This window comes from Garra rufa, chromosome 24, assembly GCF_049309525.1.
Source record: "Garra rufa chromosome 24, GarRuf1.0, whole genome shotgun sequence".
NCBI lineage: Eukaryota > Metazoa > Chordata > Actinopteri > Cypriniformes > Cyprinidae > Garra > Garra rufa.
In genome coordinates this window covers 13,766,821-13,794,690 of record NC_133384.1, presented here as the reverse complement: position 1 = coordinate 13,794,690, position 27,870 = coordinate 13,766,821, and the positions used below count along the sequence as shown (strand labels likewise).

At 34.3% G+C, this 27,870-nt stretch overlaps 2 protein-coding genes across 3 annotated transcripts in view; one reads left to right on the top strand and one right to left on the bottom strand.

The window, feature by feature from the left end:
* The first annotated feature begins 777 nt into the window (after positions 1-777).
* On the top strand, positions 778-18,957 carry cdv3 (carnitine deficiency-associated gene expressed in ventricle 3). The gene is made up of 5 exons (XM_073830434.1): positions 778-1,182; positions 10,450-10,526; positions 10,796-10,923; positions 11,015-11,180; positions 17,839-18,957. Exons 1-5 carry the CDS (start codon positions 988-990, stop codon positions 17,963-17,965), a joined length of 693 nt encoding a protein of 230 aa, XP_073686535.1. The 5' UTR covers positions 778-987; the 3' UTR covers positions 17,966-18,957.
* Positions 18,958-19,359: 402 nt separating this feature from the next.
* Positions 19,360-27,870, bottom strand: part of vps41 (VPS41 subunit of HOPS complex) — a 40,443-nt gene continuing 31,932 nt past the window's right edge. For both annotated transcript variants that reach the window (XM_073830432.1, XM_073830433.1), the window contains 15 exons: positions 27,718-27,779; positions 27,541-27,622; positions 25,910-26,002; positions 25,681-25,808; positions 25,444-25,588; positions 25,196-25,237; positions 25,057-25,107; positions 24,837-24,974; positions 22,788-22,842; positions 22,475-22,615; positions 22,249-22,385; positions 21,696-21,795; positions 21,537-21,581; positions 20,309-20,388; positions 19,360-19,603 (listed from right to left, as the gene is read on the bottom strand). In XM_073830432.1, the coding sequence (XP_073686533.1) occupies positions 19,523-19,603; positions 20,309-20,388; positions 21,537-21,581; positions 21,696-21,795; positions 22,249-22,385; positions 22,475-22,615; positions 22,788-22,842; positions 24,837-24,974; positions 25,057-25,107; positions 25,196-25,237; positions 25,444-25,588; positions 25,681-25,808; positions 25,910-26,002; positions 27,541-27,622; positions 27,718-27,779 (1,380 nt within the window). In that variant the 3' untranslated portion in view covers positions 19,360-19,522. The remainder of the gene's footprint in view (positions 19,604-20,308; positions 20,389-21,536; positions 21,582-21,695; positions 21,796-22,248; positions 22,386-22,474; positions 22,616-22,787; positions 22,843-24,836; positions 24,975-25,056; positions 25,108-25,195; positions 25,238-25,443; positions 25,589-25,680; positions 25,809-25,909; positions 26,003-27,540; positions 27,623-27,717; positions 27,780-27,870) is intronic.

Below are 27,870 nucleotides of genomic sequence, written 5' to 3'. Positions count from 1 at the left end.
TCAAAAGGCAACAGATGTTTGTAGTCTGTTTATAAACCCTCTTATCCACATGGCTGCTTGCTAGAAAGCAGTTAGGTGTTATAGTCTTTGTTTCGCATATTCTGAGTTATTTGAGAAATAACTATTTAGCTACCTAATGTTAAAACGATACAAATATATAAGGCCTATAAAACATTATGCTGTCTAAAACAACACATTACATTACCAATAGTCTCTCAACAACACCCTTTTTCAATCCCTTTTTCTTATAAAGTGTCCTAAGCAAGGCAATAATCTCTAAAGGCATTGAGGGGCCTACCACACTTAATATTTAGACTGGTTAAGTTTGTAATAGCAGATTGTCAAAAAAAAAAAATGAAATATTACATTAAATATTTGTTATTTTGGATTAATAACCAGTTTAGTACTTTATTTAATGTATTATTTCACCTTTCTATTATCATGTAATGTAAAAACAATAATTTATTTAAAACAATTTCTGCAATTCTGCCACTTCTGTTTAGGTTTCTCTGTTTAGGATGGCACCGCATATCTAAATGTATCAGTAGAAATATGCTGTTGTTTTTTTCATTCGTTAATTAAAATACTCCAAAAGTGTTGTATAACTATTAAAAACGAAATGTACGACAAAATAGTTGCACAATCTGGCAAAACCACTATGCAGAATCCTCACCCTGCGATGGGATTGGTCGAAAACTAACATTGTCGCTCAGCGATTGGACAGCAGCAACTGTCAATCACAAAGTTGCTTTCCCATCCGGGTCAGATCGGAAGCAACACTATCCGGTGCATTGGGCGAGTGTGTCACACTTTCAGCTGGTGAGTCTGTCATGCTGCTCTCAGCACACCTTTAACCTGCGCATACACATGAAACATACGGATTACCGGGCAGACAAGCACGCAAAGGCTCGTTTACTGTCGTTTGAGACACTGATCTGATCATTTCTAAGCTTTTTTAGTGTTTAGTGAAGAAAATTTGGGGATAAGATGGCGGATGTGGCTCCGGCCGGCGTGGAGAAGAGTCTGGACGACTTCTTCGCTAAACGCGACAAGAAGAAAAAGAAGGAGAAAGGCAAGGGAAAAGAGCAGGCGACTGGAAGTGCCGCAATGGCGGTGAAAAAGACGAAAAAGGAGAAGGAGAAGTCGACGAAGAGTGAGAATCAGGACGCGCAGATGGAAAAGGTAATGCACAGTCAAACAACACACTCGGGTTGTGTCACAAAACCTAGTGAGCTGCCTATCTAGATGGCTTTTGTGCGTACAAAAGCGAGTGAACGTTCTGAAAGCGCAATGTGGTCTAAGCAGGCAGTTCGCGCGGTTTTGTAACACAAGCAAATAGCAACGCTAATAAAACGTACATATTTCTTTGTGTTTATAAAGAGAAAATTGATGTGATGTTGTGCTGTAGCTATTATCTGTTTATGTTTCTGACAGCTGCTACTTAAATTGACATTCAACTTCAAATTGTCGTTCATTTACTCGCCCTCAGATTTAAAATCTTATTTTTGGCAGTACATTAGATATCGACAAGCCTATGTCATTATTTACTATTATTGCATATTTCCCCCCTCATACAAATATGAAACTGAATAGTGACTTTTACTGTCATTCTGCCTTACCTTTCATATGGGAATGAAGCAACATTAGGGTGGGTAAGTTATTGAAATTTTTGTGTGAACCATGTCTTCAGTGTTACCCCTAAATAGAAGTATCATTTGATCCTGGCGTATGTTGGGTGATATAACATCATAGCTGACATTCATTGCATGGGGAATCAATCTTCCAGCAGGGGATATATAACTGCTGCTATAATGGTGTCCTTCAACTCAACCATATGCTTGTTTCTACTGTAAGATGAACTAATGAACACTGCTTTTGGAGGATGGTACTTTTACAATGACATTTGGTCATTTTAATTAAACCCTGCACATTGCATTAATTCCCCTACTTAAGCTGTTCCCTAAAAGTATGTCATTTAATAGTATGACTATTTATTTTACATTTGAGTATGTAACAGAAGAGTATGCATGTTTGGGATATACTACCACATCATAAAGAGAGAGAGATCTCATAATGTTTAGTGGAAATGTCACAACTGGGCCTTCCAATGAAAAGCCCAAAGGCTGACTGAGCAAACTGCTTAGACTAGTCTTACAAACTTAGTCATCTAATTTATTTATTTTTTCTTCAATATAGGTCATAACTTTTTAAGGTCAGTTACAAAAAGGTAAATTAGTCTAATTGAATCCGAAAAGTAAGACTAATTACCTTTTGGCAAAATGCTTGTTGGTCAAACTTGTTCTTAAGACACAGTCTTAACATAGTGGTTATGTTAATGCAACTGGCCCCAGGCTTCTCTGTGATGATGTATGCAGGACTTCTCCAATTATTTAGTTCAATTACACCCTGTCCCTGCAAGCTCATGTTCGTCTGCCTTCGTCTCGCATCTCCAGACCTTCAGAACCATAGTTGCTTTGAATGACCAGGGACCACTCATGAGGCCATATGACTGATAGATAATTTTGTTTTTTTGCCGTGTCATGTTTAGGGCGGTGGGATGTCCCCACAATAACAGACTGGTGTGTAAAACTCTTGGATGTATTTTGAACTTTACATATTTCACATACATATATATATTTATATTTATATATATATATATATATATATATATATATATATATATTTGAAAACCCGGCGTTTAGGCTATGTTCACACTGCAGCTAAATAAATGAGGCCCAAATCTGATTTCTTTTTTTTTTTTTTTTTTTTTTTTTTTTTTTGCTCACAGACACGTGACTCAGATCTGTTTTTCTCATGACCGTGTGAACAATACAAACCGCATGGAATCCGATTTGTGCCACATCAGGGCTCGAAATTGCGACCGCTTTGGCGCATATGCTCGCAAAATGTAATCTGCGCGACCTCAAATTATATTTGAGAGCATTTGTGCGAGTGCGAGAAATTGTTGGACTTGGTTTAATTTCTTTACAAAACTTTCGCTAGCCTAACTACTGCACAGACTGTTGTGAGCTGATACAGTGACAGGTTCGCCGTTCTCTCTTTTGATTGTGGACAATTAAAAGGTCTCCACAATCTGCTTTTGAAGAAATCTACTATATTTCGTGCTACAGTGTACGTTCTGTCAGATACAATTCTGCCGCCTCCGTCTCAATATATACTGTACAACGCAGCATACATTCACATCAAATGATAACTCAGCGGCAGCGTTCCACTCACGCAGGGGCGCAATTTCCACTGGGGACACGCTTTTCAAAATCCTGTTTGTGTCCTCCCACTTTCAAATGGTTTTGTTAAAGTAATGTCTTGTATTGTAGAATGCATGCTCCGCGCCGTCGAGAGTTTCGCGTGATCGTTAAAAGCAATTTTAATACCCTGCGTTTAGAGAGCGACTCCCCAATGCGGGCAAATTAGGCTACATAAAATATCGATGCTGTTATTAGTATGTTGTGTAGTGTCTATAGCTCTGTATCATGCTTAAAAAATTCGGTCTCTATTTGTACTTTGAATATTGAAAGAGTAGCCTACTTTGATCATGCCTGCATTTATTGTCTACACGACTAAGAAAGAAGTGTCGATAATTTTTTGTTTTTTTACTGTAGATTGTTTAAAAATGCAGGTGTTGCCTCTAATTTAAATGGCTGTACCTATAATAGAGAAAACGAACATCTTGTTCATGTACTCATATTTTCATTCATTCTTGTCCCTTGCTTAAGGCGTAAAATAAATGTATAAAAAAGGCTTTCAGAATCAGCCCATTTGCTTGTAAAACATCTGCAATCTGAATCGACCACGAAGAATCAAGATCGGCGCATTACTAAAAAGAAATTAGGTGGTCCTAAAAAAAATTTTGGTGCTCCTAACTTTTTGAAGTTGGGAGCACCAGTGCTACCAAGTAAAAAAGTTAATTCAGTGCCCTGCACATCCATATGTGGTAATAAATTCGATACAGGTCAGATGTTTTGCAATGCAACGCCTGCAGTCTGGCTAGATCAACGTCACTCTAGATCAACGTTTGTTGATTCTGTTCTCATGGGAGTTACTTCAAAGATTTTAAATATCCAGTTATCAAAACACTTCCGAAAGGTAGTCAAAAGTACAGTGATGTGTACTCATTAAGTTTTACAGTGACAACTCTATATACCACTATATAAAAGCAAAACTTGAGGGTTCGAATTAGAGCTGCACGATTAGTCGTTAAAATATTTCAAACTCGATTCAAACGCCCACGCAATCTCATTTCTTAATGACTATGATTCCTTGTGTCTATTAAACATTTAAAAGGTCTTACAGGAACATTCAAATCTGTGTTCGCACTGCGCTGACACAGAGCAGACAGTTACCATGTTTAGGTAAAAAGCCGCTTCACAAAGAGTCTTTTCAACTACCCAGTATTATTTCTGCCTTATAGTCATTAATATATCACTGAAATACCAGAATTAAAAATCATTGTTCGGATATAAATAGTGATGCTCCGATTGATCGGCCACCAATCACGATCGGCCGATATTGGCTAAAAATAGCTTGACCGGCGAACCCCAAAAGCGCCGATCAAAAAAGCCGATCACTTGACGTAAATTACTCGCAGGTTTTTTTCACACGTGCATGCATGGTGCACAGGTAAACAACAGCAGAGCGGAGCTTAGCAATGGCAACATGAGTACTAAATTCTTTATTAGTTTTGTAAGGGTAGTTGTTATTGGGCATGTGACTAAGTCGTGTACAGAGCGCTGACTAGTTTTGGCGGAGAAGTTTAAGTTTACTTTCGGTTTCATTCCCTGCTATCTTCAGTGAGTGGTAAATGTGCGTGCTTGAATGTAAATGAATGTATCTTTCTATACCCGTCATATTGCAATAATGTTACCGCTGTATGTCTGATTGTCATCAGTTCATGTTGTAGTTCAGTCCATATAGAATGAGGAGAAACGGTGCGCGTGTAATTCACGTGCGTATGTTTAGCGCCATTTTATCGCATCGTAATTCTAATGAACGCATATAGATGTTACTGAGGTGAATGTTTATGTTTCCTATATACAGACGGATTCTGATATATCATATTTAATTCAGCCTAAACCACATTTTACTACCTTTATCCTAATGACTGCAATGCTGGATAATATAATCCTTACATCGTCTTAAAAAGCAGCTACAAATAACAAGCAAAGAACATTTACAATATCAAAGAACATAGCCTAGTCTAGTGCGAGGTGCACTTTAATATAAATAAATCTCTTACCCATGCGGCGCATTAAAGGCGCATACTCTATGCGTGTGTTTATATCACGACAAGTTTCTGAAGCATCCTAGAACCGACTCTCTGCACTGCATCGCTAAAGTTAGGTGCCTTTTTTACGGATAATAATAATCGTCTTGCTATCGTCAAACCCTGCTAAAAAAACAGCATATGCTGGTTAGGTATGTTTTAGCTGGTTTATGCTGGTCCTTTGCTGGTTCTTTTGCTGGTTAATGCTGGTCCTTTGCTGGTTTATGCTGGTCCTTGACCAGCAACATGACCAGCATAAAGCAGCAAAGGACCAGCATCAGCAACTGGCGACATCTCTAACTATCGTCGATACATGATACTATCGTCTGCAACCCTAACTTGGTGTTTCTTCAAGATCTTGACTGTAGCCTATTTCTACAGTTTTTCTTGATATAGTAAATTCAGAATTAGTTTCATTTCTACAAATGGTGCAAACTCTGCTAGATTATAGATCAAAGATTCCCATTCCCCTGCCATTCTTTGATCTTGGTGATCGGTAATCGGTGATCGGCCCCAAAAATACTGATCGGAGCATCTCTAGAGATAAACACTGCAGTCTATTTTAGCAAACAAAATTAGAGTATCTTTTGAAAGTAATTGGTGTTTCAAATAATGCTTGTGTCAATTGCATTGTTTTGCCACTAGGTGACACAAGTAATTTAAAAAAATGTATTTGTCATTGAATCATCATTCTACATGCTGATTCATCCAGTAATGAAACAAGTGCAGTATTTATGTGTGCATATGCTGCGCATTTGTTGCCAAGTCCATGGTTTTACCACAGAATTGGGCAGCTTTTTCACTGTTGCCTGCTTGTTGTTTTTTAGCTCTGTGGGTTGAAGCGACCCCACTAATGTAATATTTACACCCCAGAATGCAATTGGGCATGTTTTGTTATGAAAACTTGGCAACCTTGTTCGTATTGTTGGCATCTTTGTTTCCAGGTGGAACATTAAAGAATCCCTCTAGAATTTAATCAGATTACGACTTCCAAACGTATAAAGTGTTTCCAATTTTTTTTTTGTCATATGCATCAGATGTTCAGCCAACAGTTCGTTGTTTATGACGTCTGAGGCTGAGACCACATCTGCCTTAACTTTTGAGAACTTCTACATCTCAAAATCAAATTGGCAACCTGTAGACAGAACTAAGTCCTTGCTCTACTTTTTTTTTTTTTTTTAACTAATTTTAGTGACTTTAACGTACCTCGCTGTTGCTTACATGCATCTTGTAACTGTAAAATGGGCAGTCAGTCGTCTTGTTACAGTTAAAGGTGCAAAAAAAAGCCAGTCATGATGGGGGAAGTACCTGTGTTGCATACAAGGGGCAACCTCCCGCTTTCTCTATTGAAACCAACACGGAAGTGTCTTAAAATGCAATTCATCGATTGGCCGCTAGAGACTGGCTGCAAAAGAGAGTCCCCATGTTAAAATGCCCAACTTTACAGCAGAAAAAAGTATCTTTACAGCCTGGTTCAAAAAATGGTTTTGGTCTATATAGCTAGTTTTGCCCTTCATGTCAACTGTGAGGGGGGTGAATATGTGTCTTTATCAAAGTTCCCAATGTTGTTGCATATAAATATCTATTTGTATTATAAATATTTTTTTTCATCAAGTTAGATATTGATTGTTAATCACTCTGATCTCTATATATTTGTCAGTCTCACACATCCGTTGTTTGTAGTTCAGAAACTGAATCCCTTTCTAAAGCACAGTGAGTTGAGGATAGTATTGGAGTGTGAATAGATCTGCACTTTAAATTTCACTGGAAATTAGGGTTGCAGGATTGTTCAAAATAAAACCAAAATCACAATATGGCTTAGTGTGATTATTGAACCACAAATGCTTTTATTTAATTCAATGCACTACGTGTTTTAGAGTGAAATACAGCACCGTGGTATAGGGCTGTGCAATATGGACAAAATAATCATATTGCGATTTTTTGAAGGAATATTGCGATTGCGATTTTATTTGCGATTTTTTTTTTTTTTTTTTTTTTTCAAACAAGCTACATACATACATTCTAAATGTATTCAGTGCACAATAAGTGCATAACAAAACATTTCACCATGAAATAACATAGTATTAAGTTTAATAAACAAAACTGTAGTAAAATTGTCTTTAAAACAGACAACATAAAATAAATAAGCCATTTTACTTTTTTCCCGGCACTTTAGCCTACTTTGTGCAATAACGAATACATTCATTTCAGTGGAAAAATAAGTCCAAAACTCTCTATTTTAACATTTTGAGGGTTCTAAAATCTTTTGCTTTTTTTTTTTTTTTTTTTTTTAGAAATTCTTGTTTTAATTTTTCTGATAATGAAAAAGCATAAACATTTATTTATTTTTAATCAAATGAAAAATAAACCCTTTTAATTTGTCAAACAAACAGAAATTTACTGTTAAAATCAATGCGTGGAAGAAAAATTATGTTCAGTTTAAAACGTTTAAATAATAATTAAGTGGTTAATCTTGTTGTAATTTTTTTTATCATATATATTATTTTATGTAAATTATTTAAATAGGAATATATAAACACCTACATTATACTGTACAAAAGTAATACAGGACTAATATTGTTCTGTTACATGTTAAACCGTACTTTTATTTTGACAGGTTGCAGTGAAGTTTCTGTGTGTATATGATGCTAGTTTGCTCAAATGAAACGGTAAAAGTGAAACTCACAGCAGCGATTTGGCGATTGAGTTTATCTGTTCATGTGAGATGCAAATGCCAAAAATTAGCGGGAGCATCACGTGTGCTTCAGTCTGCATGTAGTAAAGAAATAAAACGCGTCTCCACCATTCATACATACAGAAGCAAACGGAACATGAAGGATTCATATTAAAACGGTCTTTTTAGTCCGCGATCCAGTCCGTGTTTTCTTGGAGGAGACATTGTAATCACGCGACCATGAAGAGACAGAAATGCCATGCCTTCGTGTAAATAAGATAAATAACATAAGGCTATTTAGTATGTTTAATAAAAGAACTATGTATAGACCTGTTCTATAGGAAAGATAACCTTAAATGACTTCTATTTGTGATGTGGCGCTATATCGAAAATAAAATGAACTTGACGTTCAAGGGGGGCGGGGGTGCCGTTGGGGGGATAGATAAAATCGCAGCCTTGTGCGGTTTAGAAATCGCATGTGCTTAAATCGCGATTTTTTTGCGATTGCGATTAATTGCACAGCCCTACCGTGGTATTTTACATGCAAGCTGATTTGAAAGCATTTGAGTGGCTGATGGAGTGAAAAATAGACCCAATAGTAGAAAAGTAAAGATTTTAGTGGTCTTTAATATTAAGACCACTTATGTTCTAAATGTCTTTGTTTTTATGAGCTGAATCATGGCTGCAACATACTGAACTATGACACAATGTACATCTTAAGAATTAATAAAGAGCAGTGTGTTTCTCCATGTAGCTTAATGCACACTAATAATCAGATTTTTCTCTCTTTTCTCACTCAGACGCAGAATTTCATCAAAATTCTATGTGCATACAAGCCAATTTGCACTATTTTCAAAATTATTGAACTTGTATAAAAACAATACAAAACTGCAGAAGTTAAGTACAGTTCAGTAATACCATGTTAAATTGAAGTACTATGAAAATAAGTAGATGTTGCTGAACAACTATGCAGTTGTTAGTTTTTCAGTTTCGTTGCACAGTAGATCTACACAAAAGGGGAAAATGACTTGATTGGAGATTTGATAATTTGATGAAATGTGCATTTTGGATGTGAAACTAACTTTTGTGCTGTCTGAAAGTTGGTTAGGAAAACTATGTGAAGAGTTTTGAAAAAGTCAAACTGGATCACAAAACCAGTCATAAGTAGCACAGGTATATTTGTAGCAATAGCAAAAAATGCATTGTATGGGTCAAAAAGATAAATTTTTCTTTTATGACAAAAATCACAAAGATATTAAGTAATGATCGTGTTCCATGAAGATATTTTGTCAATTTCCCAACCCTTAACATCAAAACTTAATTTTTGATTTGTAGTATGCATGGCTAAGAACTTCATTTGGACAACTTCAAAGGCGATTTTCTCAGTACTTAGATTTTTTTGCACCCTCAGATTCCAGATTTTTGAATAGTTGTGTCTTAACCCCTTAAGCTCTGCAGCTATTTTGGGGATTTCCGTCTGCATTTTCCCTACCCAAATTCAAATGGTTCCCCTATACACATACAATGGAGGAATTAAAAAAAAAAATGGTCTCATTGTAAAGAAAACCATTTAAACTACAAAATAGCACCATAATTCTTTATAAATAATATTATATAGGTTTCAAATATTACAGTTAAAACAAAAAAAAACATAGGCACTTTTTGATTATTTTTTTTCAGAAGTTTTTGTTTGAAAGTCTGTAATTCAGGTTCTGTGTGTCTCAGCACTCTGCAACTTGTTTTGTTTGATTAAACTAGGTCTCACTAGGTTTTTCATATAACAGTTTCTAACTAGAAGTTATTGAATTATAACCGAAGAGAGTCACATTGCCCCTTTTTCCCCCTAAAAGTGTCCTTGTGTGTTTCCTTTGCAAAAACTGGTTTATAAAGCACATTACCCCTTAGAATCCTATTTTACTATGTACCATAGCACTTTTCTTGATTATTGACTGAATTATGTTTCATTTTTATGTTTGCCTGTGTATTTACTGAAACACCTACTGTACTTTACTGTCAATATTCAATACATACACTCAATACATAGCTTAGCAGATTGTTTGGTGGCTTTCACGTTTCAAACTAATTACAAGTATATCACAAACCTGAATAGAAGCACTATAAATGCTTATAGACGCGCTTATCAGCTGCGGGTCCTCTCCTCTCCATGGCGCCTGCCTGTTATTTATTCCTTTAGCGTCTATTTTGGCTAATGGCGACCGCTTTACACATCTGATAGTCGAAAAACTACATATCCCACAAAGCACTGCACCGTCGAAGCCTCTCCTGCTGTTCATTACCGAGGTTTCACTTATATATTACATTACATGACTTCATTTATAAGTTACATTGATAATCAATACACTAAAGATGAAGGACTAGATGCTGTGACTGACTCCACTTCAGTTCTCAAAATATAAACTTGGTTCTTGTACTTTCTGGAATTCTCTAAAAATGAGTTAATGAAACAATGAAGTGTCACTTCTCTCTTTTCCAGGAGGATGAGGAATGGAAGGAATTTGAGCAGAAGGAGGTGGACTACACTGGACTCCGACTCCAGGCCATGCAAATGAGGTGTGAACCGCAAACAATAGACATCTAATGAATTTTTACTAATCATAAATTCTGTTTACATGGTACTTTCATTTCGTAAGTTTCATTACTTGAGTTCAGGTAAACACAACTGGTCGTTGTGTCATTGGTGCTTTGTATGATCTCCATGATGTTTTTTTTTTTTCCCCCAAACATGTTTTCAGAAACCAAATTTTAACACGTAAATGTCTCAGAACACTGAATTAATGCACAGCACATCTCAATTTTATGTTGGTCTGTCTGTCTGACAGTGATGAGAAGGAAGAGGAAGAGTACGAGAAGGAGGAAGTGGGTGAGGATGGTGAAATCATCCTGGTCAGTGGTGATAAAGTCTCTGGACCCTGGAATAAATCAGGCGGCCCCCCTTCAGCTGCTCCGGGTAAGTCGGCAGTGTTAATATAAATGGCCAAGTAATGGAAGTATCAGTTGAGATGAGTTCCTAAGCACTAATCTTTCTCATTTCCTGTTAGTTGAGGAAGTTGAAGTTCCTGAGCCCAAAGCACCTGGCGTGTATCGTCCCCCAGGGGCCCGGTTAACAACAACTAAGAGAGGGCCAGCTCAAGGGCCTCCAGAGATCTTCAGCGACGCCCAGTTCCCCTCTCTCCTCTCCACCGCCAGACACGTGGAGACTCGCAAGTAAGTCACTGAGCTCTTCTAAAAGCCTGTACACTGTTCATCGCTTTATCAGATGTACCTTTAGCTTCCTTCCTCATTTTTCCTTGTACACAAGAGTATGTTAGGAATGGCATACTGATGTGCTGCTTTTTCCACAGTATTTGTTCTGTTTTTTCTGTGTGTGGAATAAGTGTTTTGTTTACTAAACTGAACAAAGATTTTGAATGTTTCTAAAGAATTCTCTTCTGCTCAACAAGCCTGCATTTATTTGACCCAAAGTACAGCAAAAGAGGAATATCGGGAAATAGTTTTACTGTTTAAAATAACTGCTTTCTATGTGAATATATTTTAAAATGTAATTTATTCCTGTGATTTCAAAGCTATATTTTTAGCATCATTACTCCAGTTTTCAGTGTCACATGATCCTTCAGAAATTGTTCTAATATGCTGCGTTGCTGTTCAAGAAACATTTATTATCATCTATATTTAAAACAGTTGAGTACATTTTTTCAGGATTTTTTTGATGAATAGAAAGATCTAAAGATTTATTTGAAATAAAAAGCTTTTGTAGCATTATACACTATACCATTCAAAAGCTTGGAGTCAGCATTTGTTTTTTGGGAAAGAAGTTATAGAAATGATTACTTTTATTTAGCAAGAATGCTTTAAATCCCAAACATTGTAATTAAGTCATTTATAATGTTACAAAATATTTTCAGGGTTCTTACACCTTTTCCAAAGTAAAATTCAAGCACTTTTCAAGCAATTTACAAGGTGCATTTTCAAAATTTTCCAGCACTGTGGTAAATTACATATTCACATACATGAGTTCTTAATTTTAAATCAGATGTTATTGTGCTAATAAATGTGTATATGTCTGGATTGCATATAACATTGCCTAATTTAATTAATATAATTTACAGAGTATCTGCAGTATTGTAAAAATAAAACGTAAAGGCTTTTTAAGACCTGCAGAAATAAAAGTAATACTGTGAGAGGAGTATGGCAATGTCTATGGTAACACATTATTGACTGGTATTAGTGTTGTCACGGTACCAAAATTTCAGTATTCGGTACCAATACCATTGAAAATCCACGGTTCTCGGTACCAATTTCGGTACCAAAGCAAAACACAATAACATATTAATTGAGCAACACACTATTTTTTATTAATAAAAAAAATAAAATGTACAAAAAACAGTGCCATTCTTTATACTAATGTAAAATTTTGTTAAAAGTTTTTTCACAGGTTAAAGTATTTGTAAACATTTTAGTAATGAAATAACATCTAAAGAAATTACAGGCATAAAAAATGTAAACAAGCTTCACCCAAAACTTTTTGTCATATTTCTGCTGCTGTTGCTGAAAAACATCTGCACTGTTGTCTGTTTTGTAGTTCGCTGGGGTCTTTCATGATCTTCCTTAATCTGCAACTGTAAAAAGAAATATAATATACTTAAGTAAAGCCATGGCCTAAGTCTGACCAGATGCAACATTAGATCATTGACACCAGCAAAATATGAATTTTCAGTAAAAAAATAACCTCAGCTGTTATAATAAATTAAGATAAGATTACATATATTTAGACAAGTGTCTATCACAGATGAAAACTGCAGTATTAAAAACACTTTACAATTTTCATTTGTTAGATAACATTGCCTAACAATAAACAGTAGTTAACATTACATGGCAATTATTCTTAGTGAGGTTAGGCTAATTTCAACATTTACTAATGCATAAAATCATATTAATCTGTTAAACATGAACAAACATGATCATGTCTTTTTGTATTAAATAACATTCACAAACATGAATTAATGTTGTAAAAATATGTTTCACTTACTTTAAGTTTATGTTAGATGATGCATGAATTTGATCTTATTTTAAAGTATTACCAAACTAAACAGGGGATAAAACGTGTTTTATTTGATTGTACTTTTATTCAATCCAAACTGCATTCATATTTATCCAGTCAAGAATAAACCTAAAACGTTTTTTGACAGACGAATATTAAGGACATAGACATTGTTAACTATACATACATTTGTACATTCTCTAACACATATATTTTGGATACACATGTCATTTGTGTAAAAAATAGTAAATACATCATGTCCTTATTTTTTTTTTACTCTTAACAAAAGTTATAGGAGCGTTGGTTCAAATTCATTCTAAGGCCCAGCATAATTAGCGTTAGCCGCGCTTATGCTAACGATTCACTACACAAACGGTGATGTTTATTTCAGTCTGACATTCAAATTAAAATATGCAATAATGCTCTAAATATGAAATTAAAATGAAACTTACCTTACTTGAACTCTTTCATTTGATCCAGGAGTCGATTTTTGAGGTGTTTTAAGTTTGATGTTTCCTCCTTTCGAGAGAACCTAGACGACATCTTTTGCAAATAGTTTTTTGATGATCTATGATATTCGCCTTGTTCAGCCGCAAATCCAAACTATTTGGAGCAAGCCTGGCTCTTCTTTGTCAACAAGTGGAGTCAGAGCCGCGGCACCAGCAGCACCGCTGAATAGAGCGCAACTGTGCAGTGCGTGAGAGCGCACCTTTTGTATAGCGTATCAAGAACCGGGTTGACCGGATAGTCGGTACCACCGGTACTTAAGAAAACCTGGTACCGTAACGTTTTAATTTTTTTAGTACCGACTTGGTACCGAAGTACCGGGACTTTTGACAACACTAACTGGTATAAAATAACTGTAAAAAAAATATGATACTAAACTAAAATTCTAAAACTTGAGAAGTTTCTAAAACTTGAATACATTTCAGCCTAAAAGTACTAAAAGGTAGTCAAAAAGAAACTATAAAATTAATAATAAAATGTAACTAGCCCAAATAAAAAAGACAAATTTTTTTAAACCAGATAGGAGTCTAAATGTCAATCAAAATATTTTCAATTCACAAATAATAAATATCAAGGATTTTTTTTTTTTTTTTCACTATTTACAGTGTATCTGCACAATTTTTAAATATCAATTTAAGGCAATTTATGACCCTTTTTAGGAGCTGCACTTGTAAAATGAACAGTATGAGTGGGTTGGACAATGTACGGTAACATATTAAGCCATAAAATGACATGACTAATTATTCAGATTTTCACAAAAACAAAACATCCTATACAATGGCATCTCAGCCTTTATATCATTAAAAGGAATAAATCAAGTATATAATTTATTATATTTATTTAAAACATAAATACTACTGTTCTAATTGTTTAGATATTTAGAAAGCACATTAACTTCTTTCACATTTACAACTCTTATGTGTTTGCTGCATAAAACCATGGGTCGATATTTGCAATAATCTGACTATAAACAACTGAAAATGTGCAAATTCATTCTCTGTCACGAGGGGGCGCTTTCAGAGCGCTGAAATATTACGGTTTAAATGCTGTTTTATCAGGAATGAAATGAAAATGCCAAACACACGTTTCTGAGGATAGTCGGTTTCCTTCAGATACATTCATATAAAGACATCCGTGCCGCGTTTTGACTTTGAAACCTGCAGCATGCATATTTATTCCGTGACATCATTGCCTTTTGAAGTTTAATCCAGCCATATCGCGACTCTCGTCTTTCCGTTCCTAACTGTAAGACCTCTTAAACTTAATAATTAAGCCTTTTCTTAGACGATTTAATATATTTAAAACTTTTTATGGCCTTAAATTTGGTATAACTAAATGGAGGAGTTTTTAAGGACCCGCAGGAGCCCTCTACTTTGTAATAGTCCGGTGAAACATTTTGGTAGCCCGACTGGAAAACGCAATAGCCCCGGGACGTCGGGCTGGCGACTTTGCGAGCCCCAAATTCTCGTTTTAAACATAATTCGTATTTGTCGTTTTCAAGCCATCGTGGACTGATGCGACAACCTCCCGGCATGTTTTTATCTCCCGCTCTGTTCCATCAGAGGGCGCGCATCAAGAAAGACCGGCGGATCACACTACAGCCACAACTGCAGACTCCAGCGGAGCTGTGTTTTTTTCTTTTTTTTTTCTTTTACATATTATAAGCCTAACAAAAAATAACTATTTAGTATGAAACCGATGCAACTGCATATTCAAGCGCTTTCAAGCACTCCATCCAAAATCCAAGCATTTTTCAAACCTTGAAAACACTACATTAAAATTCAAGCATTTTCAAGGAATTCAAGCACCCGTACGAACCCTGTATTTTAGATAAATGCTGTTCTTCTAAACATTCTATTTATCAAAGAAACCTGAAAAAATTCTACTCAGCTGTTTTCAACATGGTAAATGTTTTTAAACAGAAAATCAGAATATTAAAATTATTTTTAAGGGATCATGTGACTGGAGTAATGATGCCAAAAAATTAAATTGAAAAAATGTTGCCTCAGCAGCTAATTAAAATAAAATAAATACTAAAATTGCTCAAACTAAAACAGAAATAGAAACAAAGCTAAACAGAATGACAAACGCACAAATTACGAAACCTAAAAAAGCTGATTCAAAATCATAAAATAACAGTATACAAATACAAAAATAACTAAACTGCCAAAGCATGCATTATAAAACGGATGTTTATTGAATTTCTGATTGAATGAGTCAGTGTTTTGTCCTGTTTAATTCAAAAGATTTTTAATATGCCATGTTTTAAAAAGTAAAAATATATCCTGAAAATAGATTTAAATGTAATTTAATGTAGTTTTAGTTTCCCCGGTTATATCAGTTTTAATTGTTAATGAAAATTTTCATAGGTAACAGATATAATAATTTAACAAATTAGTTTCTGCTTCATATATTCACACATTGTCTCGTAGTAAACTAACATTTAAAACACTTGTTGCATACTATTTGACAAACCTGTTTTTAATTACTTGGGGGGGTGGAACTATCAAAATGTATAATTTATGTATAATTTGTATTTATTATTATTTATGAAAAATTATAAATGCTAAAATGTAATTAAATTGCAAGATTGTTCCCCTCAACAATTATTGATGAACTACAGTTCTAAAAAAAATTTTAATCACACACTTAATTTAAATGTATTTATATTTACAAAACTGACAAAACTGTGTTCGGGAATCGACCTTCGGACCATTGTATAATTTTATCCGGCTTCGGCCAGGAATTTTCATTTCGGTGCATACCTATACTTATGCAGAGTAGAATTTTTGCAGGTTTCTTTGAATAGAAAGTTCAGAACAACAGCATTTATCTGAAATATAAAACTTTTGTAACATTCTAAATGTCTTTATCATCACTTTTGATCAATTAAAGCATCCTTGCTAAATAAAAGTATTTAAAAATTAGACTCCAGGGCCCGTATTCATAAAAAATCAGAGTTGCTCCTAGTGACAAAATTCTAAGAAAATTCTTAGAAATGTGGGTGTTTCCTCTCTAAATTAAAGAAAATATCCTAGTAAAGAAAAAAGTAATTCAGAAAGAATCTTAACTCTTAAAAGAGGTCTTAAGGTCCAAATTCTTAGGAGTAGGGACAAGGACTTTTAAGAGACTTAAGAGTTTCTTTAGCAGTGGAGAATACTGACAAAACATGAGGAGGGCAATGCAATATTTTGCACACAATGCATGACAGTGATTTCATAAGGTGCTACACATGAGATTGTGCAGATATAATGTTTGTGACTGATTTTATTAGAGACATGCTAACATCTCTGACATAGTGCAGAAATGGAAGAAATCTAAACTAGATTTATTACATGAACTTATTTGGCAACTGGAAACAATGCAACTATGCAGCAGTAATAATTTGGGTATGTTCACAACCTTCAAAGAGGTCACACAAACAATTACAGCACTTTCACAACCTTAATGTGCTGCTGTTCATTACCTATTAAATACAAATACAACATTAACAGCATGGTAAATAAAAATATATATATAAACATATAAAATATATAAACTTGTATAATATATGTGTGTGTGGTAGTGCGATAAAACAGGAAAAATTATGCCTGTAATATCAAAGTGAAGGCTTAAACTAGACCCTACACTTAAGTGCTCTTTTATTTCCTTCTTGGACAACCAACCAATCACAGTCTTCAAAAGGCTGTGTCATAGCTAGCAACGGGGTCAACCACGCCTCCACGCTAAGATAAAAGTTTTAGTCTTTTCTTTACTCAGAGTTGCTCTTAGATTGATCCTGAATCACTCTTAAGGTAAGACTCCTATGTAGGAATTTTTAAGCTAAATTAAAAGCTTTCTGAGAGGATTCTTAGAATCTTTAAGAATCGGGCCCAGGCTTTTGAAATGGTCTAGTCTAGTGTATAATGTTACAAAAGCTTTTTATTTTAAATAAATGCTGATCTTTGGATCTTTCAATTCATCAAGAATCCTGAAAAAAAAAAAAAAACTGTTTAAAACAACTGTTTTAAATATTATTAATAAAAATCTGCATATTGGAATGATTTCTGAAGGATCATGTGACACTGAAGACTGGAATAATGATGCAGAAAATGTAGCTTTGATCACAGGAAAAAATTACGTTTTAAAATATATTCAAATAGAAATCGGTTGTTTTAAATGGTGAAAACATTTCAAAATTGTACAGTTTTTGTTGTACTTTGTGTCAAACAAATGCAGGCTTGTTGTGCAGAAAAAACATCAAAAATCTTTACAATGGTACATGTACTAGTATTCAGAGCATAACTAATCCTGCATACTGGTGTTTTTTTGTTGTAGGGACAGAGAGATGGAGAAAACTTTCGAAGTGGTCAAGCACAAGAGCCGTGTCAGAGAAGGAGAAGGCCCGGGCTCCATGCAACAACTACAGTTAGATAATCAGTACGCCATCCTGGGGGACAAATAAAAGCCATCTCCCCCTCATCCCCCACGCCTACCGCCAATGGTACAGTAAGACTCGCAGGGGGAAAATGACCTGCAGCTGTCTGATGCAGTCCTGCATTCAAACGGGCTGCAGCAACAGGAACTGACTCAAATTTCAAATTCTGCTTTATACGACACCGTTCACCAAGATGAATGACACTGCATCAAGCGAACAAGGCACCAAATGTTTATTACGGTGGATTTCCTCATGGGGTTGGTTGGCCGGCAAAGCCACTGGACATCGGCCAACCCTAAGAAAATGAGAAAAGCCACTTTGAGGATGGAGTTCAAGACATTGGGTGAGAATTAAACAAACAAGCGAAAAACTGCGGAGGGTTTTTTTCTTTCTTTCACTACATCAGTGTAGCTCCCAAACCATTGGTTTTTTGTTTTTCTTCTTACATCGTGATGACAGAAAGCTAAGAGTTTTGGGTTTGGGCGCTAGAGAGTGGAGACTACCTCAGTTGCATATCTGTGGTTACCATGTCGACCAGGTCCTGGGCTCTGATTGGCTAAGGGAATTAACACCAGTCTGGCCAATGAGGAGCAACTCAACATTTTAACTTTAAACTTAAAATCTATTTTTTTTCCCTTTCCCATTTTCTAAGATCTGTCGACAGGCGTTAAGTCTTCAAATTTACTTTTTAAAAGTGGCCTTACTGTGAGAAAAATGATGAAAGTGATGGGAGAGAAATATATATATATTTAGAGGAATGTGTTAAAATAGCGTTCTGGAAGGCACTTCCTGGTCATTTAGCAGGTAAAGCCTGCTTGATTTGATTCTTACCACTCTGAGGAGTAAAAACCACCTCCGTATCCCTCTGTGAGAATGTAGTTCTGCGCTAGTTTGTCAACATATTGCGAATAATGGATTTTCTCTAACAATGTCCCTTTAACCCTTCATCCCTGTTCCTCTCATTTTATTTGATTCCATGATTGACAAACCATTATTAAAGCTTAACCTTTCTAATCTCATATCATGTTTGTGGTTTGGTGTGTATTTTTGTAGCTGTGGCCTTTAGAAGACTGCGTTCATTGATATGAATAGTTGGTTGTGTCAAATTAGAACCTGAGGTGGAGACCTTTTGCAATGCTATACTTTACACATTTAGTTAGCAAATAACAATCTAGCTATTCTGATTGTGTTTTAAAACCGCTCAGACTAGCTGTGTTTTTCTTTTGACTGGATTAAAACTGCTGAGCGCTTTCATATTATTGCAGTATTTGACATACCAGTAAAGTTTATCCTGGCAAAACTGGTATACATTTCAAAAATATAACAATCAGTAAAGATTTCTTAATGAAAAGAGAGTTTTGAGGGGAAAAACAGTGATGCACTACTGTACATGTTTTGTTTGAAACATTGTGGCAACAGACTTAGATTACGAGAGTGTTTTATTGGCGCTTTTATGAAACATAATCTAGCAGTCACAAGCTTGCATTAATAAATACCGTTAGTAAAGGGAAGATTATTTCATTTGTAGCAGGTTCTAATGAGTGAGTGATAACTGTATGACTGTTGTTCTAGTAGAAGGAATGATTATTTCTTCATCTCCAGTATGCCACTGCCCGGTCCTCTTCGCTTTGCACTGCAGATGTTACAATACTGTATTGCTGGGATCTGTCAAGGGATATAAAACACCACTTTTCTAGTGCAAAAGCAAAGTAAACATTTCTCCTTTTCTAAAATAAAGGGTCAAAGTTTGAATGCAGCAGACTGGATCAAATGTGAAGTGTGTCATTGCATCTCTAGCATCAATAAATACCATTGGTTGAGTCATTATTACTGGTTAGAATGTTAACAAAACGTTTGAATAGGGCAACTTGTAGTAGTTTCTGCATTTTAAAGGGATGGCTCATCCAAAAATGATTTACTGATGAAATCCAAGAGAGCTTTCTGACTCTGCATAGACAACAATACAACTGACACGTTTAAGACCCAGAAAGGTAGTAAGGACATCATTAAAAGAAATTGTTGTAATAAAGTCAGTTTTATTTGTGCACAAAAAGTATTTTCGTAACTTTACCGTTAAACCACTGATGTCACGTGGACTATTTTATTGATGTCTTTACTACTTTTCTGGGCCTTGAGCATGGCACAGCTGTGTTACCGTCTATGTAGGGTTAGAAAGCGCTCGGACTTCATCAAAAATATCTTACTTTGTGTTCTAAAAACGAACGGGGTTTTAAGGGTTTGTAACAACATGAGGGTGAGTAATTAATGACAGCATTTTCCTTTTTTGGGTGAATTATCCATTTAGGGTGGATTAGAAAAATTACTTCACCTTTCGAAAGCAGTTATATATAAAGATTACAGAAGACTTACGTTCCCAGGGGATGGCAGACACTCCTTGTGGAACATGTGTCTGCAGTGAAACACCACCACCCCGAATGCCTGAGCCGTGTCTTTAAAAAAACAGTATGAATTGAGTAAAAACTAAACATTTAAATAAATCGGTGACAGCTCTTTTTTTTTTACCTGTATATATTATGCACATTGTCTTTAACTATATACACACACACACATATACCTGGCAGAATCTGCAAAATGTAAGATATTTCACATAAAGGACACTTACATATCCTAGTCCACAAGAGAAAATAGTTTAATTTATAAAAATGGCCCCGTTCAAAAGTTTACATACACTTCATTCTTAATACTGTGTTGTGACCTGAACGATCCACAGTTGTTGTTTTTTGTTTAGTGATAGTTGTTCATGAGTCCCTTGTTTGTCCTGAACAGTTAAACTGCTTGCTGTTCTTCGGAAAAATCCTTGAGGCCCTACAAAGTCTTCCGTTTTTTAGCATTTTTGTGTATTTGAACCTTTTCCTACAATGACTATGATTTTGAGATCCATCTTTTCACACTTAGGACAACTGAGGGACTCATATGCAACTATTACAGAAGGTTCAAATGCTTACTGATGCTTCAGAAGGAAACACAATGGGTTAAAAGCCAGGGGTGTAAACTTTTGAACAGCTCTTAATGCATTGTGTTTCCTTCTAAAGCATCAGTGAGTCCCTCAGTTTTCCTTATTGTAAAAAGATGGATCTCAAAACCATACAGTCATTGTTGGAAAGAGTTCAAATAAAAAAAATTGTGGGACCTGAAGGATTTTTCTAAAAAAAAAAACAGTGGGCAGTTTAACCGTTCAGGACAAACAAGGGACTCATGAACAACAACAACAGGATCATTCAGGTAACAACACAGTATTAAGAATCAAGTGGATGTAAACTTTTGAATGGAGTCATTCTTTTAAATTAGACTAATATTTTCTTTTGTGGACTATATGTAAATGTCTTTTATATGACACATCAGGTCAGTACTAAATAAAAAACAACATGCATTTTGTATGACCTCTTGTTTTGGTAAAATAATTAACATTTTGCATGTTCTGCAAGGTGTATGTAACCTTTTTGACTTTAACTGTATACACACACACAACATTCATTTTCAAGAAATAAAATCGTTTTATACATTTCTCCATATATTTGCATGTGTGGGTGGGTGTTCGTGTATACAAACTGACACATTAAAAGTAATCATGGTGTACCTGATGGTAGAATAGGAGTGTGACAGGATTCACAAATGTTTTCTTCTACGAGAAACAAAAGCGAGAGAATTTCTGTAGCATTTCTAGTGAACAAAACAGCTGATTTGCCTTGATATTTGAGAAATTGTCCAAGATGACGAAGACAAAACATTTGTTTACCATCCACCCGCACTCCTCTCTTTTGTGTCCTGTGCATCCTCTGTAGGAGAGACAGTGAATCTGCCACCAGGATCTTCTTACAGCCCTCTCTCAGTAAGATCTACGCGACACACATCAACATGTTCTAAACACTTTCCAAGAACACATTTAGTAATATGACCCTGGACCACAAAACCAGTCATAAGTGTCAATTTTTTGAAATTGAGATGTATACACCTGTTTGTTAGGATAGGACAATATTTGGCCGAGATACAACTATTTGAAAATCTAGAATCTGAGGGTGCAGAAAATCTAAATATTGATTAAACTGCCAAATGAAGTCCTTAGCAATGTATATTACTAATCAAAAATTAACTTTTGATATATTTACGGTAGGAAATTTACAAAATATCTTCATGGAACATGATCTTTACTGAATATCCTAATGATTTTTGGCTATTGCTACAAATACACCCATGCTACTTAAGACTTGCACTTGGTTTTGTGGTCCAGGGTCACATATTAGCACTCTAGCCTGAAAAAAAATGTTGGTTTAACTGGTAGTTGATCACACCTGTAGATTGTAGTCCTGTAGGATCTTGACCAGCGAGTCTCTGAGGTTAGGAATCTCCATCCCTTCTTTAATGCGATGAATAAGCAAGATGGGGTCCACATGAGTTCCGATGTTATTCAAGAGGCCTGTGATAAACGCTAGAGTGAAGAAACCAAACAAAAGAGAAATATTAGTTAAATACAATAGTTTTTAGAAGAAAGAACTACTGTAGAGTCAAGTCTCGTACGTGGTTTGTCTATTGAGTACGAGATGAGATCGTCCCAGAGTTCTCTGTCATCCTGTTCTTTGGCAAACTCGATGGCCTTGTCCACATTCCCCAGCTCCTCCATGATCATCTGCAGGGCGCGTCTGCAGTTACCCATACGACCTGACAGGAAAAAAGCATACATCAGAAGCACTACAAGCTACAGCCAATTAAAAATTTTACACACAGTGACCTCTCCTCTGTTGCACTGGATCAATTGTAAAGTGTGTAAAGAACTATAACGTGCGTTCAACTTCTATGACAGAAATGCACAGATCAATGATTCAGAACTCACTGAGCAGGAAAACCGTCTCTTCTACAAAGTGCCTCTGCTGACAGATTTCCAGAGCCTGAAAGACACACAGCAACTGTTCAAAAACTGTGTAAAGACTTTAGATAAACAAAGGTATTTGAGGCATTTTTTTTATTTCTGTGTTAATTTCTTTAAATAAAATTAAATATAATCTTTCAACAATGAAGAGGTGATGCTGAAGTTGTTGTATATATTATATAATAAGATATTTAATGTTTTTTTAAAGTATCTTTTGCTTACCAAGCCTGCATTTATTTGATCCAAAGTACAGCTAAACAGTAAAATTATTTAAAATATTTAAAATAACTGTTTTCTATTTGAATACATTTAAAAAAAAAAAATTTTATTCCTGTGATCAAAACTATATTTTCAGCATCATTACTCCAGCCTTCAGTGTCACATGATCCTTTAGAAATCATTCTAATATGCTGATTTGCTGATCAAGAAACATTTTTATTATAGTTATTATCAATATTTAAAACAGTTTTTTCAGGATTTTCTGATAAATAGAAAGACCCAAAGATCAATATTTGTCTGAAATAAAAAGCTTTTGTAACATTATACACTATACAATTTAAAAGCTTAGAGTCAGCATAATTTTTGGGCAAGAAAGTATAGAAATTAATACTTAATTAATACTTAATTAATATTATTGCTTTAAATTGATCAAAAGAGCAATTACAATTAAAATGTTATAACGAGATTTCTATTATAAATTTTGTTCCTCTGAACTTTATATTCATCAAAGAAACCTGAAAAAATTCTACTGTTTTTTACTGTTTTAACAATAATAACAATCTTTTTTTTTTTCTTTTTTTTTAAGCAGCAAATCAAAATATTTGAATGATTTCTGAATTATCATGTGACTGGAGTAATGATGCTAAAATTCAGCTTTGAAATCACAAGAATAAATTAGATTTTAAAATATATTCAAATAAAAAACAGTTATTTTAAACAGTACAAATATTTCAAATGTTTACTTTTTTTGCTGTACATTAGAACAAGCAGACGAGACTTTAAAATCATCTTAATCTTACTGTTCAAAAACTTTTGACTGGTTGTGTATATATATAATTACATTATATATTAATATTTTTTAGAATATTGTATATACGTTTATCAAAACCAAATACTACCATCCAAGTTTAGGATCAGTAAATGTTTTTAATAGTTTTGAAACAAATATCATGCACAATAGGCTGCATTTATTTGATACAGTAAAATACAGTAAAATAGTAATTAATACTGTGAAATATTACCACAGTTTTCTAATTTAATATATTTTGAATGTAATTAATTCCTGTGATGGCAAACCTACATTTTCAGCATCATTACTTGAATCCTTAAGTGTCATGTGATCCTTCAGAAATCATTCTAATATGCTGATTCGCTGCTCAACATTTCTTATCATTCTCAGTGTTGAACAAAGTTGTTGCTCTAATATTTTTATGGAAACCAATTTTTTTTAGGATTACGTGATGATAAAATGTTGAAAAGAAAAGCATTTATTCTTTTTATAAAGACTATTTTATTCTGTCTTAAGTTGTACGGGTATATTTGTAGCAATAGCCAAAAATACATTGTATGGGTCAAACTTATCAATTTCTCTTTTATGCCAAAAATCATTAGGAAATTAAGTAAAGATCATGTTCCATGAAGATATTTAGTAAATTTCCTACCATAAATATATTAAAACTTAATTTTTGATAAGTAATATGCATTACTAAGAACTTCAGTTGGACAACTTTAAAGGTGATTTTCTCAATATTTCGATTTTTTTCTAACAAACCATACATCAATGGTCAAACATCAAAGCTTATTTACTCAGCTTTCACATTATGTATAAAACTCAATTAAAAAAAAAAAGACCCTTATGACTGGTTTTGTGGTCCAGGGTCACAATTGCTGTCACTTTTGATCAATTTAATGTGTCCTTGTTAAATAAAATTAACACAAAAATTAACAAAAAAACTGGCCCCGCATTTTTAGTCAACATAAGAACCTGTTTAATGTGACAAATTTCATACAAACCTTTTCTAGTGGGCAATGCATGCTCTCTCTGAGGAAGGGCAGTAAATTGGGTCGATCAAACTCAGCATACAAACTGATCTGCCTCTCATGGTACTTCTGCCCCTTATGGTGGTCCCGCTTAAACAGCTTATGCAAATACTGCGAAGAAACAGACAAAAAAAAGTTACAAATGGATCCCTCAGACAAATCTGCTTGATTTAAACAGCTCAATTCAACATACCACATGTAAGAGTTCAGGTCTGTCTTTTAGTTCCTCCACCACTTTGTCCATCTGAGGGACAAAAACACACAGATGTTTATCTGTGCAGAGAGTTTGGAAGGGTTTAATCAAAAGACTGAGGCCACTGCGCTGAACTCACCGATATTTTATCATCATTATCCAGCAGCATGTCAACAGCTTTCTAAAAAAAAGAGAACAAAGAGGTGGACATATCCTTCAGACACATCTCTGTGACTATAAATCACATTCTTCCAAAGTCATCTATAATATATTTCATGAGCAAAACAATCCATAACTTCCTGAACTTAGGTACTTGACAGGTTTCTTGCATTAAATTCTAAAACAAGGGTCCTCAGTGAGGCCGGAGCAATAAAATAGATGTTTGACCTCTTTGTCGAAATCCATGAGCAGGACAATCTTGTCCTTGATGGCGGAGAATAGGTTGTGTTTGTGAATGAGCTGGTAAACATCTTTGTGTCTCAGTTTCAGGTAGATCTCCAGCGCACGATCGTAACGCTGATCATACGTGTAGCTGCAAACGCACATATAAGACTTTGAGCAGATCTGCTTTTCAAATTATGTTAAGGATAATAATTTATTGATGAATTGGCAGAATTCACTCACAGTTCGGCCAGGGTGGTGAGAAGCATGCTGTTGGTGGGATCCTTCTTCAGGTGTTCGTTCACTGCCTGAACTATAGCCATGTTGTTATACAGCTCTCCTGGCCACTCGCGTATCAGTGTGGCAAAACCCTGCATTAAAAACAACAAAAGGATTTCCCTTCTTCAAAGGCTGTTGCAATGCTTTCAAACCTGAATCTATAGTTTAAAAATGTTTAATGGAAAGCACATACCTCATAGTCAGTCTTGAGGAACTCATGAAGTATCATCTCATAAATTGCTGGTCGAAGACGAAGGTCTCCTCTTGGTAAGTACTGACTGATGGCCTGGGAGTAAGAAGAATGGAAGTGGGTAGTTAACAAATAGCATTTCTACAATGCTAAATTAGAGATTATAGGTTAAACAGATATTTTTGATGCATTATTATTTATGAATAAAAAATAATAATAATAAATTAATATATATATATATATATATATATATATATATATATATATATATATATATAAATGTTACTCATTTCTCACAACCTTGTCAAAAGTGATAATTAATAATAATAGCATGATATTATTATATTATTCCAACATAATCATAGTAAAGATCACACAACAAATCCCGCTAAAAAATTCTAAATAATTGAATTTTTATTATTGCTAAAATTAAGTTCTGTTGTAATATATTATTCATGCATTTCATATATAGTATTATTAATAAAAACATTGTATTCATTTCTCAGAGCTTTGTCTAAGTTATAATACATGACCAGTCAAACGTTTTTGAACAGTAAGATTTCTACTGTAAAATTATGTAATAAATAAAAATAATCAATAAAAAAACTGTAAAACTATTTCACTATTTAAAATAACTGTTTTCTATTTGAATATATTTTAAAATGTAAATTATTCCTGTGATTTCAGAAGCTGGATTTTTGCATCATTATCCTTCAGAAATTATTCTAATATTCAGGACTTGCTTCTCAAAAACTTTTATTTATGTTGAAAACACCTGAGAATAATTTTTTCAGTTTTCTTTGATGAATAGAAAGTTCAGAAGAACAGCATTTATCTGAAATAGAAATCTTTTGTAACATTATAAATGTCTTTATCATCACTTTTGATCAACTAAAGCATCCTTGCTAAATAAAAGTATTAATTTGTGACTCAAACCTTTTAAACGGTATAGTGTATACTTTTACAAAAGCTTTTTATTTCAGATAAATGCTGATCTTTGGATCTTTCTATTCAAAGAATCGTGAAAAAAATACTCAATTGTTTTAAATATTGATAACAAAATGTAGCTTTGATCACAGGAATAAATTACATTTAAAAAAAAAAATTCAAATAGAAATAGTAAAAATATTTCAAACTTGTTCTGTTTTTGCTGTACTTCGGATCAAATAAATGCAGGCTTGGTGAGCAGAAGAGATCTTACTGTTCAAAAACTTTTGATTGGTAGTGTATTTTGTATTTTAAAATGTTACTAGTTTCTCAGAACTTTGTCAAAAATTATCATTAATAACACAGTTATGAATAGTGTGATATTATTACTACTACTTCTACTACATCAGTATAATCATAATAAAGAAAGATCACAAAAAGTACAAAATTATTGGCATTAAGTTCTTTTTTAATATATTATTCATATATATTTGAGATATTTCAATCAATTTCTGTCTACTTCAGAGTAGTACAGTATATAACTACTACTACTACTACTAGTCAACAACATCACACTGACTTTTTGTTATTAATAAAAAAATTATCACTGATATGTTACTATTTACTACACAAGTAATGCAGGGTGAAAATAATAATTATTTAAAAAAATATATTAATAAATAAAAATAACAATTTCTCACACTCACCTTCAACTGTCCAATGGTTTTGAATCTATACACTTCATTCTCCCAGAGATCCATGTTCTTTCCAAGCACTTTTTGACACTTTCTGTCAATAAAGAATACAGAGAGAGTTTATCAAGGCTTCTATTCATATTTTAAATGCTTAACAATTCAATAAATCATAGTGTTGATGTCCTGTACCTAGCAGCTGCGTCATAATCTCCTCTCTCAACCAGATGATTGATGTACGCCATTCCAATTTTCTATTCACAGAGCACAGACAGGAAGCAGCCACATTGTGATTATTATCTGAGAGCATTATACTAAATAAGACTGGTTTTCTTTTTTAAAAGT

Excerpts from the sequence above, each read along its gene's own strand:
- cdv3 (XM_073830434.1), top strand. The coding sequence starts at position 988 with ATGGCGGATGTGGCTCCGGCCGGCGTGGAGAAGAGTCTGGACGACTTC. Across the intron at positions 1,183-10,449 it reads AGGACGCGCAGATGGAAAAG|GAGGATGAGGAATGGAAGGA; the intron begins GTAATGCACAGT and ends TCTCTTTTCCAG. Across the intron at positions 10,527-10,795 it reads CTCCAGGCCATGCAAATGAG|TGATGAGAAGGAAGAGGAAG; the intron begins GTGTGAACCGCA and ends TCTGTCTGACAG.